At 41.2% G+C, this 16,226-nt stretch overlaps 1 protein-coding gene across 7 annotated transcripts in view; it reads right to left on the reverse strand.

Moving 5' to 3' along the window:
* XPC (XPC complex subunit, DNA damage recognition and repair factor) overlaps positions 1-16,226 on the reverse strand; it is a 37,057-nt gene that overhangs the window by 18,282 nt on the left and 2,549 nt on the right. For all 7 annotated transcript variants that reach the window (XM_025188764.3, XM_025188766.3, XM_025188767.3 and 4 more), the window contains exons 2-15: positions 14,678-14,882; positions 13,520-13,644; positions 11,611-11,722; positions 10,895-10,979; positions 9,289-9,446; positions 8,734-8,854; positions 7,004-7,093; positions 5,171-6,064; positions 4,505-4,665; positions 4,295-4,376; positions 3,220-3,354; positions 2,394-2,563; positions 1,905-1,998; positions 217-306 (exon numbers count right to left, since the gene is read on the reverse strand). In XM_025188764.3, the coding sequence (XP_025044549.3) occupies positions 217-306; positions 1,905-1,998; positions 2,394-2,563; positions 3,220-3,354; positions 4,295-4,376; positions 4,505-4,665; positions 5,171-6,064; positions 7,004-7,093; positions 8,734-8,854; positions 9,289-9,446; positions 10,895-10,979; positions 11,611-11,722; positions 13,520-13,644; positions 14,678-14,882 (2,522 nt within the window). The remainder of the gene's footprint in view (positions 1-216; positions 307-1,904; positions 1,999-2,393; positions 2,564-3,219; positions 3,355-4,294; positions 4,377-4,504; positions 4,666-5,170; positions 6,065-7,003; positions 7,094-8,733; positions 8,855-9,288; positions 9,447-10,894; positions 10,980-11,610; positions 11,723-13,519; positions 13,645-14,677; positions 14,883-16,226) is intronic.

Raw genomic sequence — 16,226 nt, forward strand, 5'->3', positions numbered from 1 at the left:
CCTCACCACTTTAATAATCAAAAGTGTTGAATCCTGCTCATGTTATTCATTTGAGCTGTCCCAAGAAAAGAGCTTGTAAGAACTGGGAACAAGAGACAAGAATTAAATGCAAAGTCCATGGCTACCATTTTCTTGAGAGGTCTGAGTGATGCATGATAGGCAAACTCCACCTTGGAAAACACCTTACTAGTAGCAGAAATACACAAAGATTCTTACCTTTTTGCAGTATCGTTGCTTCAGTCTCTCTCTTATGAGAAGTCCTTTTGCCAGCAATTTCCAGTTCCCCAGTGCTCTCTTTTCTCTTTTCTATGTGGAATTATTATTTCAAAACAAGAAAGCTTTAAAGTCAAGAACTCTGATGTATTCAAAACTGTTTGAAAGGTCTTTGGTGTTTAAACAGAATGGAGAAATTCTGTATATTAATCTAAATGCATTGTATCATTCCTCTGCAGTTATATTTTATAAGGTCTATGTTTGTACAACAATCATATTTATTCCATCATATAATTTTATACTATTACTATCAGCAGCTAGCATAGTTTTTTACATCTCATGAGCTAAGCAGTGCCAGGATTGGTCAGTACTTAACAGAAGAAACCCTAAAAGAATGTCAGTAGATACTGTTGGACAGACTGGGCAAAATGAGGCCCATGGGCCAGATCCAGACTGCTGTGCCACCGGATCCCAGCCTGCAGACACAGCAGGAAGCCCCAGGCATCTCCATGTTTGCCCAGTCCCACCCGCAAACCACTCAGAAAAGCAGCTGACGGGCTGTTTTTCTTTCGCAACTGTGAGCCTGGAGGGCAGGTGGGAAGGCTTCATGAGCTGCCTCCCGCCCCAACACAATCCCATTGGCTGGTTTCTAGTTTGAACAACAGGCAGCACATGAAGCACAATAGCCTCCCTCCCCAGCTCATAGTTATTCACATGTACACATGGCTACTGCAGTCTGTGCAGGGGTGGGGCAGGCAGGGAGGCTGCCTCCAAAACGTGCTGGGCTGCTGGCTGGGAGTCACTCAGGTAAGTCTCCTGACCACAGCCTGCATCCGGAATGCCAGCTCCTCCCTCCCCTGACCCTCTGCCACCCAACCCCACATAACCCAAACCTTCTGCCTCCCACTCCTACACCCATACCTCCTCCCAGAACCTGCTCCCCAATCCTCTGCCCCAGGTCACATCCCAAACCCCTGCCCCAGTCCAGTGCCTCAGGTCACAACCAACTCCTTCACCCTAACTCCCAGACCCTGCACCCAAGTCCCTTCTGCATCTATCCCAGAGCCCCGAACCTCCTCCATTAAATATTATGTAAGAGTCCAGCCCTTGACCACTTTCCAAAATCTTGGTTGTGCCCCCCCATCAAAAATTATTGCCCAGCCCTGCTGTAGGATATTGGGCATTAGTCTCTGAGTCAATACTGAATTGGGCACTTTTCTCAAAGTCCGTACTAAATCAATGTCCCACCATCCAATACTGCAGGAGGGGCCAACATTTGGATTAAATACAACATAGATGTCACAAAGTGGGATGCTGGCTCTCATTCCCTGGCAAATCTCATCTTGGGTAATTATATCATGCCTACAAATTTAGCCCGAGCTATGGATTCTTCACTTTCTGTTCTAAACAGCTATGTAATGTTGCTGTGTGCTGTTAAACAGATGCTGCGATCCATCCCAGAGATGAGAGCATTATTCTAATAGGTCATGTGTCCCTACAGTTTGGATATCAGAGTAAAAGTGCTTTGAACTCTATTTGGATAAATGCTATTGAAATGTTAGATTCTGACCTCTATGCATTGGCTCAGCTCTGTTGAATGCTTGCATAGCCCACACGTTTGACTGTTATATAAAATAATTTAAATTATTGTTCAATATAAAAAATAACCACTCTGTGAAAACAATTCTCACCTCCTTTTCCCTCTTTTCTAGCTCTGCCTGTTCATTCTCCCAAGCTGCAATGAGCACCTCTCTGTATTCTTCACAGACTATGTAGCCATCAGTACTGGAAAGGAGAACAAGTTTACCTCTCAGTTTATGAACTAGCAAAATAGGCCAAGTGCTAGGGGAAGAATGGAACCCAATCAATACATTTTGATGCATCACTGAAGACTGCTGAGTACTGACAGAAAAAGCAAAACAATAGATATCTCTGCAAGGGTGGTTTCCCTACTCTTCCAGAGCAAGAGTAGGCTGCTAATGGAAATGAAAGGATAGGATGTTGAGCTGAATTCTGTGAGGTCATATGCCATAGCTTGCCTGGAGGTATTCTGTGTCTACAGCAGCTGCCAGTGAAAATGGCATGGTATACCCCCTTGGCATGGAACACCCACAATGTAGCATACAAAAAAAAAAAATCTTCATAGGTTCAACAAACCAGAAAGCAGGCATATCACATACACTGGGTGTGAGTAGCCACCATGAAAATCAAATCCAGTGATGGCTTGAACACAGTCAATATCCAGTTTCCGTGCCACTCTATGCAGATTGGGAAGTTTTAGCTGTACACAGCCTATTGGTAACATACAGGGCTGGAAAAGATACACATTTCCATATTCATTCCGGGGAACCTGTTATTGAAAAATGAAAATAAAAAGTGAAGCCTTGTACTGAGTCAGGAAATTAATGAAAATTCCTGCTCTTATTGAGATAGATATTTCACAAGTGTATGCTTAGTTACCCCTTATTCTGAATGTCTGATTAGCAATGGCAACAGTTCTTTAATATTTAAGTCACAAGTCATATTTTCAGACCCTGACCTATACTATGAAACTATATTTTACCTATGTAGACAACCTTGACGTAAGGGTTAAAATTAATTCAGAAAAGGTACCGTGTGAATTTCAAGCAAATTAACTATTCCCAGTTTTTTCCATATGTAAATGCTCTTATACCAGAACGAGAGTACCTTATTCTGAATTAGCTTAATTCATTTCTAATTAGCTAAAAGCTAACTAAATTTGATTTCTAAAATTCTGAATGGCAGACACAAAATTCCAGATTTATTTGCAGTCATAACAACAGAGACATAGGTTAGATGAGGCTAAAATTTGGGCTGTTAACTAAATCTACAAATCCCAGATCTGAACAACTTCAAATTTAGGGATCCCAAGGCTGCAGATTGATCCTACCAGTAACACACAGATACCCTTGAAAAATAAATCCTATCTTCATTCCACATTTTTGCATTCACAACACACATCACCCTCTTTTCCGGGCTGCCTACCCTTCCATCCACTGCCACAGGAGGCTGGTACTCCTCTGTCTGCCACAGGCCAAAAAGTGCCAAATCCTCTTTCTCCCTGTTCGAAGGCTCTGCCATTCGTGCTTTCCTTGCCTGGTTGGAAAATCCTTTCACCATCTGTGCAAACACATTTATTACACTTTAGAAACAAACTGGTACTAATCTGGGATCTCAGATTTTACTTGGGTAACTGAAAGAGAAGGGTGTAAGAGGGGAAAAAGTGCGTAGTCTATACCTTTGACCTCTGTTATAGTTTATGCTTGGTGCACCCAGGGCCGGACGGAGGCATGGGCGAGCTGGGCAGCTGCCCAGGGCGCCAACCGATGAGGGGCGCCTGATGGCAGCTGTAAGGGGTGCGTGGTATCCCTTACAGCTGCCATCAGGACCTGCGTGCCCAGCTCCCGCAGCGCTGGCCCACCCACATCCCCACAGCGCTGGCCAGCAGCGCCTTTCCCCCATGGCTGTGGGGCTCTGCATGGCCTGGCGCGTGCGCCAGCAGTTGTGGCCAGTGTGCACATGCACCGTGTGCCCCGGGGGGGGGGGGGCACGCCCTGGGGGGGCGGGCCCGCACTCCCTGGGAGGGCAGGCCCGCGCTCCATGGGCAGGCCCGCGCATGCACCCTGTGGCGGCGCCGCTCGCCCAGGTACAGGGTTTCAAAAGGGCTCGGGCCAGCCCTGGGTGCACCTGGGCACACTAGGACTAAATCTTCCAATTAAAGGAAGGACCCTAGAAGGCTTTGAAGAGAATCAAACAAAATGCAGGTGTTCAAGGCAGGAGGCCTCCAAACAGGGATAATCCCGAAGAGTGTGAAGAGCATTTAATGGGGTTCTATGTATCGGTGGGCCTGCCTTGCTGATGGATTCACATCAGAAGGGCAGCTACCTGCAACTTGGAGGGAAATAATTTTATCTCCATCCCCATCACAGAGCTCCCCCATGTACAAATCCTGTCTATGCAGCCAATGGGAAGATGGTATAAAAGCAGTATTTTCATACCAGATGGTATTTATTCACAAAGAGCAGACACATTGCAATGATGTAATCCCAAGCTCCCTTACCTTGTAGGGTACTTCCCCAATCCTTACCACTCGAGCTTGCTTCAGCCAGGTGTCCCGAGAATGCAGTGTGTGCACACAGTCTCTAAAAAAGCCAGAACAAAATGATTGCCTATATGCTTTCAATGGATTGCAAAGGTACACAGAACTGCCTTGCTACGGTCAATCAGCTTAGTTACATGTGCATAATTTTTACAAGCATTTGTGTCTTACCTGGCATAGACCGCCTCTCCTCTGCAGTATCCTAAGATAGCAGCAGTCTCAGGGTAGATGGCCTCATATTTCAGGATATGCCTCTTCAGTGCATAAAGAGGGTGATTTTTATACTCGCCAATGGAGGTTGGCAACGGCCGGTCTTGAAGTTTAACTAGAAACTGTGACCCAAGCAAACAATAGTGAAATCAACAATCTTCTGCACCAGCACTTTACAAAACAAAGAAAGATGACACAAAAACATGATCAAAGGAAAAATCAGAACCCCTTACCAAAATCAGGTACCCAAAAGGACAAAAGGCATCCCTGGTGTATCTCTTTTGGTGTTGATGGAATTACACCACAGAAGAGCTTGGTTCAAAATGTTTAACAAGGGCAATGCTGTTCTAAGCTACAATTTACAAATGGGTTTGTCCTCTGCATTTTTTCCTCTAGAATCTCTCCTAAAACAGTCTTCATTTTATCTTAGCTCTTATAATTAACATATGTATGTTCCCCAGAGCAGTCCCAGACTTAAAACACCTGCATACAATTACAGCAAATACTCTAGCACCAAACCCCAGCATCCCTGCTTAGGGAAAATCTCCCAGGGAATTTTGCCAGACTCAGGATGTTATGATTTGGCTCTTAGTATGAAATGAGCCCAACTGACTGGTGTCCATTTACCTCCCTGTCTTCCTTCTTTTCTCTTTCCACAAAGGGGCTTCTATATAGTTCCAGCGTGTCTTCCCACCACTGCGGATCCACACGATATTTCCTTGTCGACGTCATCCATGCGGGATCATACCTTTGTGTTATGTCCTTTACATGCCCATTGGTATCAATCCCCACAATATAGGAAACAGGCTTGGTGGCATATTTGAAACACAGGGAGGGCTGATCAACGATGCCATGAACACAGTCCACACACACCCATCTGTCTTCCCGCTCAACAAAGATTTCCAACCACTGGTCTGTGCCTGTCACTTTGACCGCCTCCTGTTCCCCATCATCATCATCACTTGAGATTATTTTATTCCTCTTCTTTGGTTTATTAGAAGAGCCTGGAGAAGCTGCTTTTGCCAGCAATTGCTCATTTCCACCCGAATTTTTGAACTCCTTTGATTCCAAAGACTTGGCTTTCCTGCTATTTTCAACTGCTAGCCTTGCTTTATGGGGCCCTGATGATCTCTTCTGCTTCTTACAGACAGTTTCAAAATCCTCATCAGAGAAATGACTGTCCTCCTCATCTGAAGCCTCAAACTCAGAATCACTGCCCTCATCACTTCCACTCTCCTCTTTGTAAGACACTTTCACAGTCGCTCTTCGTCGGCAACTGTTTCTGGGCCTGTGTGTTCCTACCTCTTCCTCCAGATAGCTCTCACCGTCGCTGGTTTCCTTTTGTTCCTGGCCACCCTTGACTACCTTTGATTTACTTGACCTTTTGGTTACAGAGACATTTCCTTTCCTGTCAGCGCCTTCACTCCCCGACATCTCCTCCTGTTTGGCTTGTTTGCAGGAGCTTTTTCTTGATGGAGCCTTAGGGGTTTTGGCAGAATGCTTTTTCAAGGAGCTCTTGCCCTGAAAACAAAAGAAGTAATCTTGATTTTTTTCAAGAGTAAACAATGTTTGTTAGACAAATTCCAACTTCCACTGACTGAGCAAGGTGGGAAAAGAACAAATCTTTGTGACTACAGTACTGTTCTGTTAGGCTAAAAGTTTTAGGGACCTCAAACCTACAAACAGCTAAAGAGGGACATTTTGGTGTACTTCAAGAATCTGTGCTCTGTGTTCCCAACTCCAGAAAGCAGTGAAGAGAATATTGGCTAGATGTACAAGCTGGTTGTGAACTTATTAATTAGTCTCCATCATAGATGTTGGAGATGGAAAAGACCTAGATCATTCAGTCCAACTCTAACATTTCATCCAGCCTAGTTTTTAAAAGTCCCAGGCAGTATGATCCCCAAAGACATATGATGGAAGACATTATGCAGCTTAGATCCTTGTTTCAATCACACCAGTGTAACTTGCAACGTGGCTTTAAACTTTTTAAATTTATACTGATGAAAAAAGCTGGATGGACATTCTTATATCAATTTAAATCTGGCTTATTTTTATGTATCTTAAGTTGAATTGAAACATGTATAAGCTAAACGGAAAATAAGATATTCAAACTAAAATAAGCGTTCATCCAACCTTTAGTATAAGCAGCAGTCTCAGGGCAGACAGCCTCGTATTATCCACAGAGGCAGACACATTGCATTAATGTGATTCCAAGCTTCCTTACCTTATAAGGCACTTGCACAATCCTCACCACTTGAGCTTGCTAATCACTTTAACATAACTCCTTTAAGTTCAATTCTTCCAACTCTGCCGTACTACAGCTTATTGTCAAGATTTTTCTAACAGCTTTTTTTTTCTGTCTTCATTAACATCACGTGACTCCAATCAGCCTCTGTGCTAGAATGCAGATTGCTAAAATACTCAATTATTTTCTTTCACCATACTAATGAACCCTACCTTTCCTGCTGGCTGTTTCAGGGGAATGGGTTGCAGAGACAGCACAAGCCGGCACATCAGCTGTAACGCTCGTAGAATAAGTAAAAATATCTGTTTAAGAAAGAAAGAACGAACGAACTTGTGTTTTGTTTTTTAAAGTATGAACAGCCAGCTTAAAACCACATCAGAGCCAGAGTCCAACCCAAAATTCAAGTTTCAGCTAGATCTTTCACGTGGCGCAAGGTGTGTGGATAAAAATTCATTTCAGTTACCTGGTACTTACATTGCGCCCATTACCATAGTATCAGAATGTCTCGCAATATATGTATTTAATGTATTTATGTTCACAACATCCCTGAGTGACAGACGGGGAACAGAGGCACAAAGAGGCTAAATGACTTGCCCAAAATTACAAAAGAAGTTGTAGCGGGACGAAGCCTCACATCCTTTTCTCCCAAATCCGAGGTTAGTGCCAGAACCCTGAACAATTCTTCCTCTCAGTTCCTAATTCCTGAGGTAAATGGTGTTAAAGAAGGCAAGGTGGCATGTCTCTCAAGGATAGGTTCAATAAATTATGTATGCTAATGAGAAGTTACAATATAGAAACATCAGCCATTCCTAAGGGCACTGCAATTCTAGTTTAGTGACTGTAATCTACTATTAGTGGTAACCTGCTGTTTTGTTAGATGGAAGTGAGCAGAAATAAGCAGGAATAGATAAATTCAAGCCAGAAGTGTTTAAATCTAGGCATACCTGTGCTCCTCTCCTGCCAATGCACATAAGCATGATTCCATAGATCCTAACTACAGGTATCTCTGCACCTCCAGCCATAGCAAAGACATTCTACAACTAGAATGATGTTACAATTTCTCAGACTTCCAAGGACCATGATGGAATTGTGGGCAGCATGCCTGCAAAATGGCACTTTACATGCAGCTCTCCTGAAGGATGGGAAGCCTTCCCTTAGTGCTCAGTTTTGTGCACATAAATTATTTTTCTTTAACCAGTAGCCTCTATGTGAACTAGAAAGACATGACTCTAATTTACCCCTACACCAGTTCCCAAGTCACAGGCTGACTTATTGCCAGATGCATTAAAAACAGTTATTCAAAACCTTCAGGCTGTTCTAAATCATACCTGAATACCTTTGGCCTCAAGATGTCATTTTGACTGCTGAGGATTGCCTCAGCGCAATGACACATTGATCACAACTGGTTTTTCCACATATACCCTGTAAACTGGAGACCAGGAAGGGGTGGTGTGCCCCCAGGAATCTCCTTGCACAAGAGGAATCCTTAGGGAGCTGGTTAATGTGGCTTTGTAGTTGCTTTGCCCTCCAGAGCAAACTCGAACAACATTATTTTGAATGAATGCACATACTTACCTGTGAAGACATCAGCATCAGGACCAATTACACCTGGAATTCAGTTGGATATTGCCTAGAACAGAGGGCCAAAAGCACCAGGCCTTCAGTTGGGTACAGCTTAAAACCGGGGGCTAATCACAGCAGGAGCCTGGTGAGTGCTTTTTCAGATTATAAATCAAGTGTGTCATTCAAAGCACATGGACTACATTCAAAACAAAGATAAAATAAAGAGAAAACTGAGGCCCAGAGATCATCTATCAGTTTTCTTCAAACACAGCTTCACCCCTTGAGCCTGACCTGCAACCTCTATAGCAGCAACCCCAATGATCGGGCATCCAAACCCAGCCACGCAACTTCGGGAGCATCCAGACCTCAAGTCACTCACATGGACCAACTCTTCATCATCTCTTGCGGCGTAGATGGCAAAGCGCCTCTCTAAAGTGGACTGGAGGCTCTCTCGATCATCAACAGAGAGTTCAGTGTTGATAGTGAAGGTTGCAACAAACCTTGAAGAATGACAAATTCATCTTACTGTCTAGTAAGAAGAACTATAGTTCACCTTTCCCTAAAAATGTTTAAAAAGGAGGAGGAACAGGAATTTTCCTCACATCAATATTTAATAAGATAAATCACTTGAGCATAGGTGACTACCAGTGTTCCCTGTAAGTTTTGTGCTTGGGCAGCCACCTCTGAGAGATTCAAATGCCACCCAGCTGATTAGCAGAGTGCCCACAGAATCCACAGCTGGCAGCATGCGTTTCTACAAATGGCATACATCCTCACGTGCCTCAATGCACATGAATTTTTTCTATCCATGTGTGGAATAAACTTTGAGGGACTACTGGTGACTACACTCACCAACATTGATCTCTCTACTTGTGTTGCATGAGAAGTTCAATAGTCAACATAAGAGAAGCATGATTACAAAGGAGGTTCTTACCATTTCACCAAGTTGGAGAGGTAGAGAAGGTCTACACGACCTGCAGGCACTTTAGTGAAGTGGGTGGGGATGATGGAAAGGCCAATAGCCTGGAGATCTGGCTGGTTGCAGACCCTGTTCCTATGGAAACCATTTGCTAGCAAACACAGTAGGTGAACCTGGAGAAGAAAAAATAGGTTTTAAGATTGTAACAGCCAGTATTTTAGGTACAATGAATGACTTTACTCCTCTATCAACAGCTAGAGAAGGACAAATACAAAGCCTTTTCAGCTAATACAACAAGCCATACTAATTCAGGTGCAACTACATTACAGTTAACATACCAGCACGAATCTGACCCAAAAGCTATGTGAAAAGAGAATGCAAAAGTTTTCAAAGGAGCTGTGGCCAGGTAAGCCAGAGGAGAATATAGCCTTTTGTTACATACAATTTCTGTAGCCTTTGCCAGAACAGCTTAAATTCTGTCTTTAAAACTGTCACTTCTAAGACCTTTGTTTCAATTCTACTCCATGGCACAATTATTAGGGAAGTGAAACAAAGATAGCAAAAATCTGAGAAGCAGATTTTAAACAAGCCCTGAAATGAAGTGCTAGTAAAGTTCCCTTTGACAACCATACATCCATCTACCATCTAGAAACACTGATGAGCTTTGATTTATACACATCCCATTATTTGTTTTCTGGGACTAGGCACAAAAATTGATACAAAACCAACTTATCTTGTACATGTGAAACTACTGTAATCGCTTCACTAGAAAGCAAGAGCAATATTCATCTTCAAAAATAAAATCTAAAGCTAGTCCTCATTTTAAATACTTTTCATTGTCATGATTTCCCACCCTTTTCCCATCGGTAGTACAAAAACCGAAACATAAGTTGGAAGGATGTCCACCAGCAACAATGGCAAAATCACATACTTCTGCCTTCCTAATTTAACAGAAAATCCTCACTCGGTGTATGTAGATATTTATCTGGCCACCTTCATCATAATATCTGTGCACTACATATTACTGGGTTTGTTCTTGAAACATTATTGTAAAGTAGGAAAGTCACATCCTTGGATCTGTGTCAAAACAGAAATTGAACCCAGAGCTTCTGAGCCAAGGAGGCCATCTTACCATTCAGTGCTCCAGAAGAAAATCATAAAGACCCTGTTCCTCAACAAGTATGTATGTGCTTAACTCCCACTGGTGTAAGTGGGAGTTAGGTACGTACATACTATGAGGATCTTGATCAAAATACATTGTGTGCCCAACAGTATCTTTAGACTTAAATGTGAAGAAGAGTTTAATTCCATGAATATGAGCAGGAGTTGCCCAATACAGTAGCTAATCCTATATAGACCACTGACATCTATTTTGTTCCTGAATTTCAATAATGCAGATTCTGCAAGTGGCAGGGATTCTAAATGATGATCAGAGAGAAACCAGTATGTGAATTGATTGGAACGCTGCTTCCTTTTTCCTTTAATTTCTAGGCAAGGTCATAGATCATGCAGATTAGAATTAGCACTAAATGTCACTGTGTTTTTTCAATCACATCCCACAACTGTTTTGAAGTCTTCATGATCTGTACCCTCTCCACCAAGTTGCTTCTGTGACCCTCACCTTATGTGTATCTTCATGAACCTCCTTGTTGAAGCGTTTCATCATTCTCCGCAGATAGGTCTCGAACTCGGCTTTTCTTTTCTCTCTACAAAGTGATATAAAATAAATGAATGTTGTAATGCCCTATGGACCTATTGTTATGGATTCCTGACTAGGATTTGGAATTATCAAAAAAGAATGCCTCAGAGAATCACTAACACCTGTGCATGCTTTGGAAGAGCTCAATCAATTCTATGCAAATAATCACGAAGTACAGATGTGATTAAAAACTATGAATTCTACATGCCTTACTATTGAGACTTAGTGTGTTGATTTAAAGTTGTCAGTATAAAAGGCCACGATAATTATTACTTGGTTTATTTAGCACTTTTAATTAACTACCTACCTACTCTATCCTCACAATGCCCATATGAATTGGGAAAGAAAAGTTCATCATACACCTATAACAAGTATTCATAGAACTATGAGAACACATGTAAATTCTCAGCTTCACTACCCCTCCAGCATTTCCTATAAGCTGTGCACTTGTGCAGCCATTCAAGAGAGATTCAAATGCTGTCAAGCTATTTAGCAGAGCGTCCACAGCTAGGTTTTTTGTTTCTACTGGTGAAGCACATTTGCGTATATACCTCAGTGCACATAAAAAATGTATTCTGCACATGGATGGAAAACATTAGGGGAAGCGATCAATGTTCCCTCTATACAACCGATCTTACCTTCTCTCTCTTTTCTTTGCCAGCTCTGGTGTTTCAATCTCTATCTCAACTGGTTTGCTGGGCAGCACTAGTGCAGGAAGTGCAGCAGCTTCGCCTGATTTCTCTTCGAGTTCTAGAAATATAAAATTAAAATTGATGCCTATGAAATCAATGTCCCTGGGGAGCTTTTCCTCTCTTGCTTACCTAGGTACACAAAGAAACGGTCATTTGGTGTCTGTTGAGTAACCTACTTTAAATGAGCGGTATGCCATATCCAAAGCAGGAGCAGGCAATAAGTGGCCTGCGCGTCTCAGACAGTTCGCCCGGGTTTGCTTCTGGTGGGCTTCCGGTGCTTTGTATACTTACGCATCCACTGGTATGGCCACTCGCAGATCCTGTTGGCCACAGATCACTGTTCCTAGCCAATGGGAGCTGCGGAAAACGGACACCGCTTCCCACTGGCTGGGAACAGCAATCTGCAGCCAACAGGAGCGGACATGCAGGTAAATAAGGTGCTGGCAGTCTGCCATGAGTTAACCCTGGCAAACCGTGTCTGGCCCATGGGCCATTTGTTGTTCTCCCCTGATCTAAGATACTCATGGAATGCCAGTAGCTTCAGTATCAAGATATTGATTCAGTGCGGTTTCTAGCAGACAGGTCTCCCTTTCATAATACGATCATCACCATCACCCCTCTTTAGCAGAAAGTTCAAAGAACAAATAATTACTTCAGAAGTGGGTTGAAGAACATTTGTGGAGCGGCATAAGAGAAGCATTGCATTGCTATCAGCCATGTTGCATTTGTTGTGGGGGAAGACTGCATTTTGGTTTCAGAACTGTCTCTATGGCACCATACAGGAGCACTATATTCAGACAGTTATTTATAAAATAATCCTCATTATTTTTTGAGCTGTGTGTTCCACATTAGGTAGGAGCTGAGAATGCAGCCTTCTCTATAGTAATGCAGTCCTATTTAACGTTACCTGCTCCAGGACTCTGCCACAGAATGTACAGTAGAGGGATATTATTATGTATATAGTATGTTGACATTCCTACCAGCCTTGGTATTCTTGACTTCATCCTCTGGCTTTTGGTGCCATATTTCTGCATTCAGTCTAATTCTCTAACTATTCATTCAAAAGGACTGGCAAGACTCAGAATTGTTTTTAAGTAGGGAGTTCACTTTAGCAGGCATACATTTACAGCTACAATACAATACAATTCTGGTCCTTGCAGCCTGGTTTGATGGCTAAATGACTAGTACCTTACTGAAGGAGTTATCTGTTCCTGTCCATATCTCTAGGAAATCACAGTCTAGTTCTTCTGCTGGACTAATTCAAAGCTTCTCTCGATGTATATTTATTATTTACAAAGAGTTCAGGGAGTGCCCCTTTTAAGTTGCAGCATTGCAACACATGTCAATAGGTGTCAGGTACATAAAGATGTAGAGCTGTTCTGTTCGCAGACAAAACTATACGACTCTCAACACCAGATATAAAAAGGTCCCATATGTCTTTCTGAGGCAAACTGAATGAGGGGCAGGATAGAACCTGCAGGAAGCAAATTCTGAACTTTCTGTTATTTAAGTAGGCAATAAAGGAAATTTTAGAAAAGGGATAAAGCTGCCCCAATATACTGTTTGTACATGAATAACGAGAGGCTAAAATTCTACCTGATAAATATAATGGGTTAAAACTAAACTCAACTTTAAACACCTATCAGCACTATCATATTCAAAATCCTGATCACTATATTAGATTGAATCACTTATATAAATATTATGAAGGATCTAATAAAAAAGAAAAACCTATAGCTGTAACTGCAGAGAGAGGTTGCACCAGAATCAAATAAATCATCACCAAGAACAACAGTATCTAAGAATATTTAGAGCTTAATAGTTGAGAAGGCGACCTTAAAAGGCTGTTTGTTACCTTCCACATCTTCCCACTCATCCTCACTTTCATCACCATCATCATCTTCATCGTCATCTATTTCTTTTTTAATAGCTGATTTTCTTTTCAAAGTCATCTCCTTTTGAGGGGAGCTTGGTAAAGCACTATAAAGATTATAGAAGACAACAAAAAAGGTTTTAACAGTTAGAGTGTATAGTTTGCTTGTTTTAAGAACTGAAGGAAAATATTAAAAGAATATAAAAACAAATACAATACATCTGTATTAAAAATAGCAGATACAAAGCCTTATAATATTTTACAAGCGAAACCACAAGTGCAGATAATGTATCTCTCTGTATGTATGAAGTAAAACATCCCTGCCATAAAAAGAGGCAGAACAGTAAAAATGGGGAAAGAGTCTTCCTAGTGCAGTATGTAACATTAGGTCCCCATTCTGCAAGGATCTCCATGGAGATATCCATACCCTTAAATGATCCCCATTAATTTCATTGGGATCTACATAGATACAGAGTTTGTCTATATACAACGTTTTGCAGGATCGGGGCCTTACAGAATTCATATTCTGAACTGTTAATCTTGCTGAAGCCTCATCAGTATAAAGAAAAGGAATTAGAAGTGTGTTTCTTTTGCTATTTTAGTAAAACGTGTTCATGTTGGCCAGTGAAACGACATTTTATTTCCTGCTATTAGTGCATGGAAAAGCTTCTACATTTTTAAATACAAATGTCAAAGAATCACAGAAATTTAGGACTGGAGGGGACTTCTTCAGATCCCCTGCACACAAAGCAGGATTATTTCTTTTGTTGCAATTTAAGCCCATTTCTTCTTGTCCTACTTTACATTCCTCCACACTACCTTCATTTAAAGACAAACAAATCTAAAATTTGGCCTAAATAACTCGATAACTTCCATATAAGAATACAATTATTTGCACTATATAAAACTTGGAAACATTTTAAATATTAGCTTTCCACCAAGATTGAATTCCAGTGGCCTGATCCTGCAAATAACTATGCCCCTGAAATAATTATGCTCAAGTGCATAGTTCCAACTGAGATTATTAGCATGACTAAAGGAACCTGGATGTATTTACAAAACTGGGTTTTAACGAAACACATTTAACAAAAAATATAATATTGTTCTAGACTGTTATGCTGATGCTGTAAATTAACTTACCTGCACATTTCCTCTTTAAGATTCCCTTCATTTTTCACAGCTATGTTATTTTCCTCCTTCACTGTTGACTTTGCTCCTTTTTGCCTTGAAGATCTACCTGGCAGTCTATGAATTCCAGTGTCACAATCTTTTTTCTTCTTTTTATTTCCAGCAGGAACTTTTGAGAGACATTTCTTCAGACTGGGCTTTTCTCCTTCAAAATTATCTGTATTAGATCAGAGGGGAAGGAGATATGTCAAAAAGTGAAACCATAGCTCCACAGAACTCAGTCAATAAAAAAAAAAAAAAAAAAACTCAACAACTTCAATAGAGCTAGCATATCACTCACAGGCTTCAGAGGAAAATGCAGGTTTTGCATTTTCCTCTGCAGCCTGTGAACATATTGAACATATTGTCCTAGAAAATAATTTTCATAAATATGCAGCATTAAGCAAAAAGTGCATTTGAAGCAAAACCATCATGGAAATTTCACAGCCCCAAATAAACAAAATGGATACTATCTGCCCTTATCAATAATGATGGATGAAAAATAAATATTCTACTCACCTACAGCCAGAGTTACTTTTCCCAGACAAGTGGAATTTTGCAAGACTGATTTAAATCACCTCTTTTATGAGGATTCTCTCACAACAATAGTAAGATGCTTTCCTCATCACACCTGGATCAAACCACTGTGCCCATTGCGATGGGTACATTAAGTGCATATGAGATTAGAATGATGGGCAGAATTCCCTAATGAAATGTGCAAAGTTTTCCTCCTTTCTAGAATATGGCATGGTTTAACAGAATTGGTATCCATTATATAGGAAAAGTTATTTTAAATGTAAGAAGTTTCAACGTGACTTTGTAAGGAAAAAAATGCCACTTATCTAATTCAATATGGGTTATTCAATATTCCTGGGAGGATGCTGGTGTCCAACCTAACATACAGATTGTTCCTGGAAACACTCACAAACAAGATCAGTCTATTCATGCAGGTAGCTCCACTGAAGTCAATGCATGAGTGATGGAGCTAGTTGCATAAAGTTGCTTAAGTGTTTGCAGAATCAGGGCCACTACCACAATGCATTCTTGGTCAGTATAGTAGAGAAGGGCAGCAGACGTAATTTTGAAGGAGCTGATTTTTTTCCAAAGCTGCATTTTGTCATTTACTAGCTGAATATTCCTCTGCTTGTGACTATGTCTGACATTCAGCTCATTACTTAATAATGATCCCATTTTGGAGAAGGTTTTGCAGGTCACTTTTAAGATGTTTTTATTTTCTAATAAGCAGTGATTATCTGTTGTAAACATACAGCTCCTGGAAGTCTGAGAGAAGCAAGAAAAGTGGAGAGAGATTTCTGATAATGTTATAGTCTTATGATTTTTATGCCAATCCCCATACATTCCAGGGGGTCTGAGTCACATTTTTGAACATCTGGGTCTGGCAATACTGCATTTATTGCTGGACATTCACAATGGGCCCAATTCTGAAAGCAGTAATATTGGTTCAAACCCAATGAATTTTTTAAAAAGCAACTTTGAGAGAAAATGTACTAAGGAGAGTGGT

The sequence above is a fragment of the Pelodiscus sinensis genome, chromosome 11 (assembly GCF_052426305.1).
Source record: "Pelodiscus sinensis isolate ZL-2025 chromosome 11, ASM5242630v1, whole genome shotgun sequence".
NCBI lineage: Eukaryota > Metazoa > Chordata > Testudines > Trionychidae > Pelodiscus > Pelodiscus sinensis.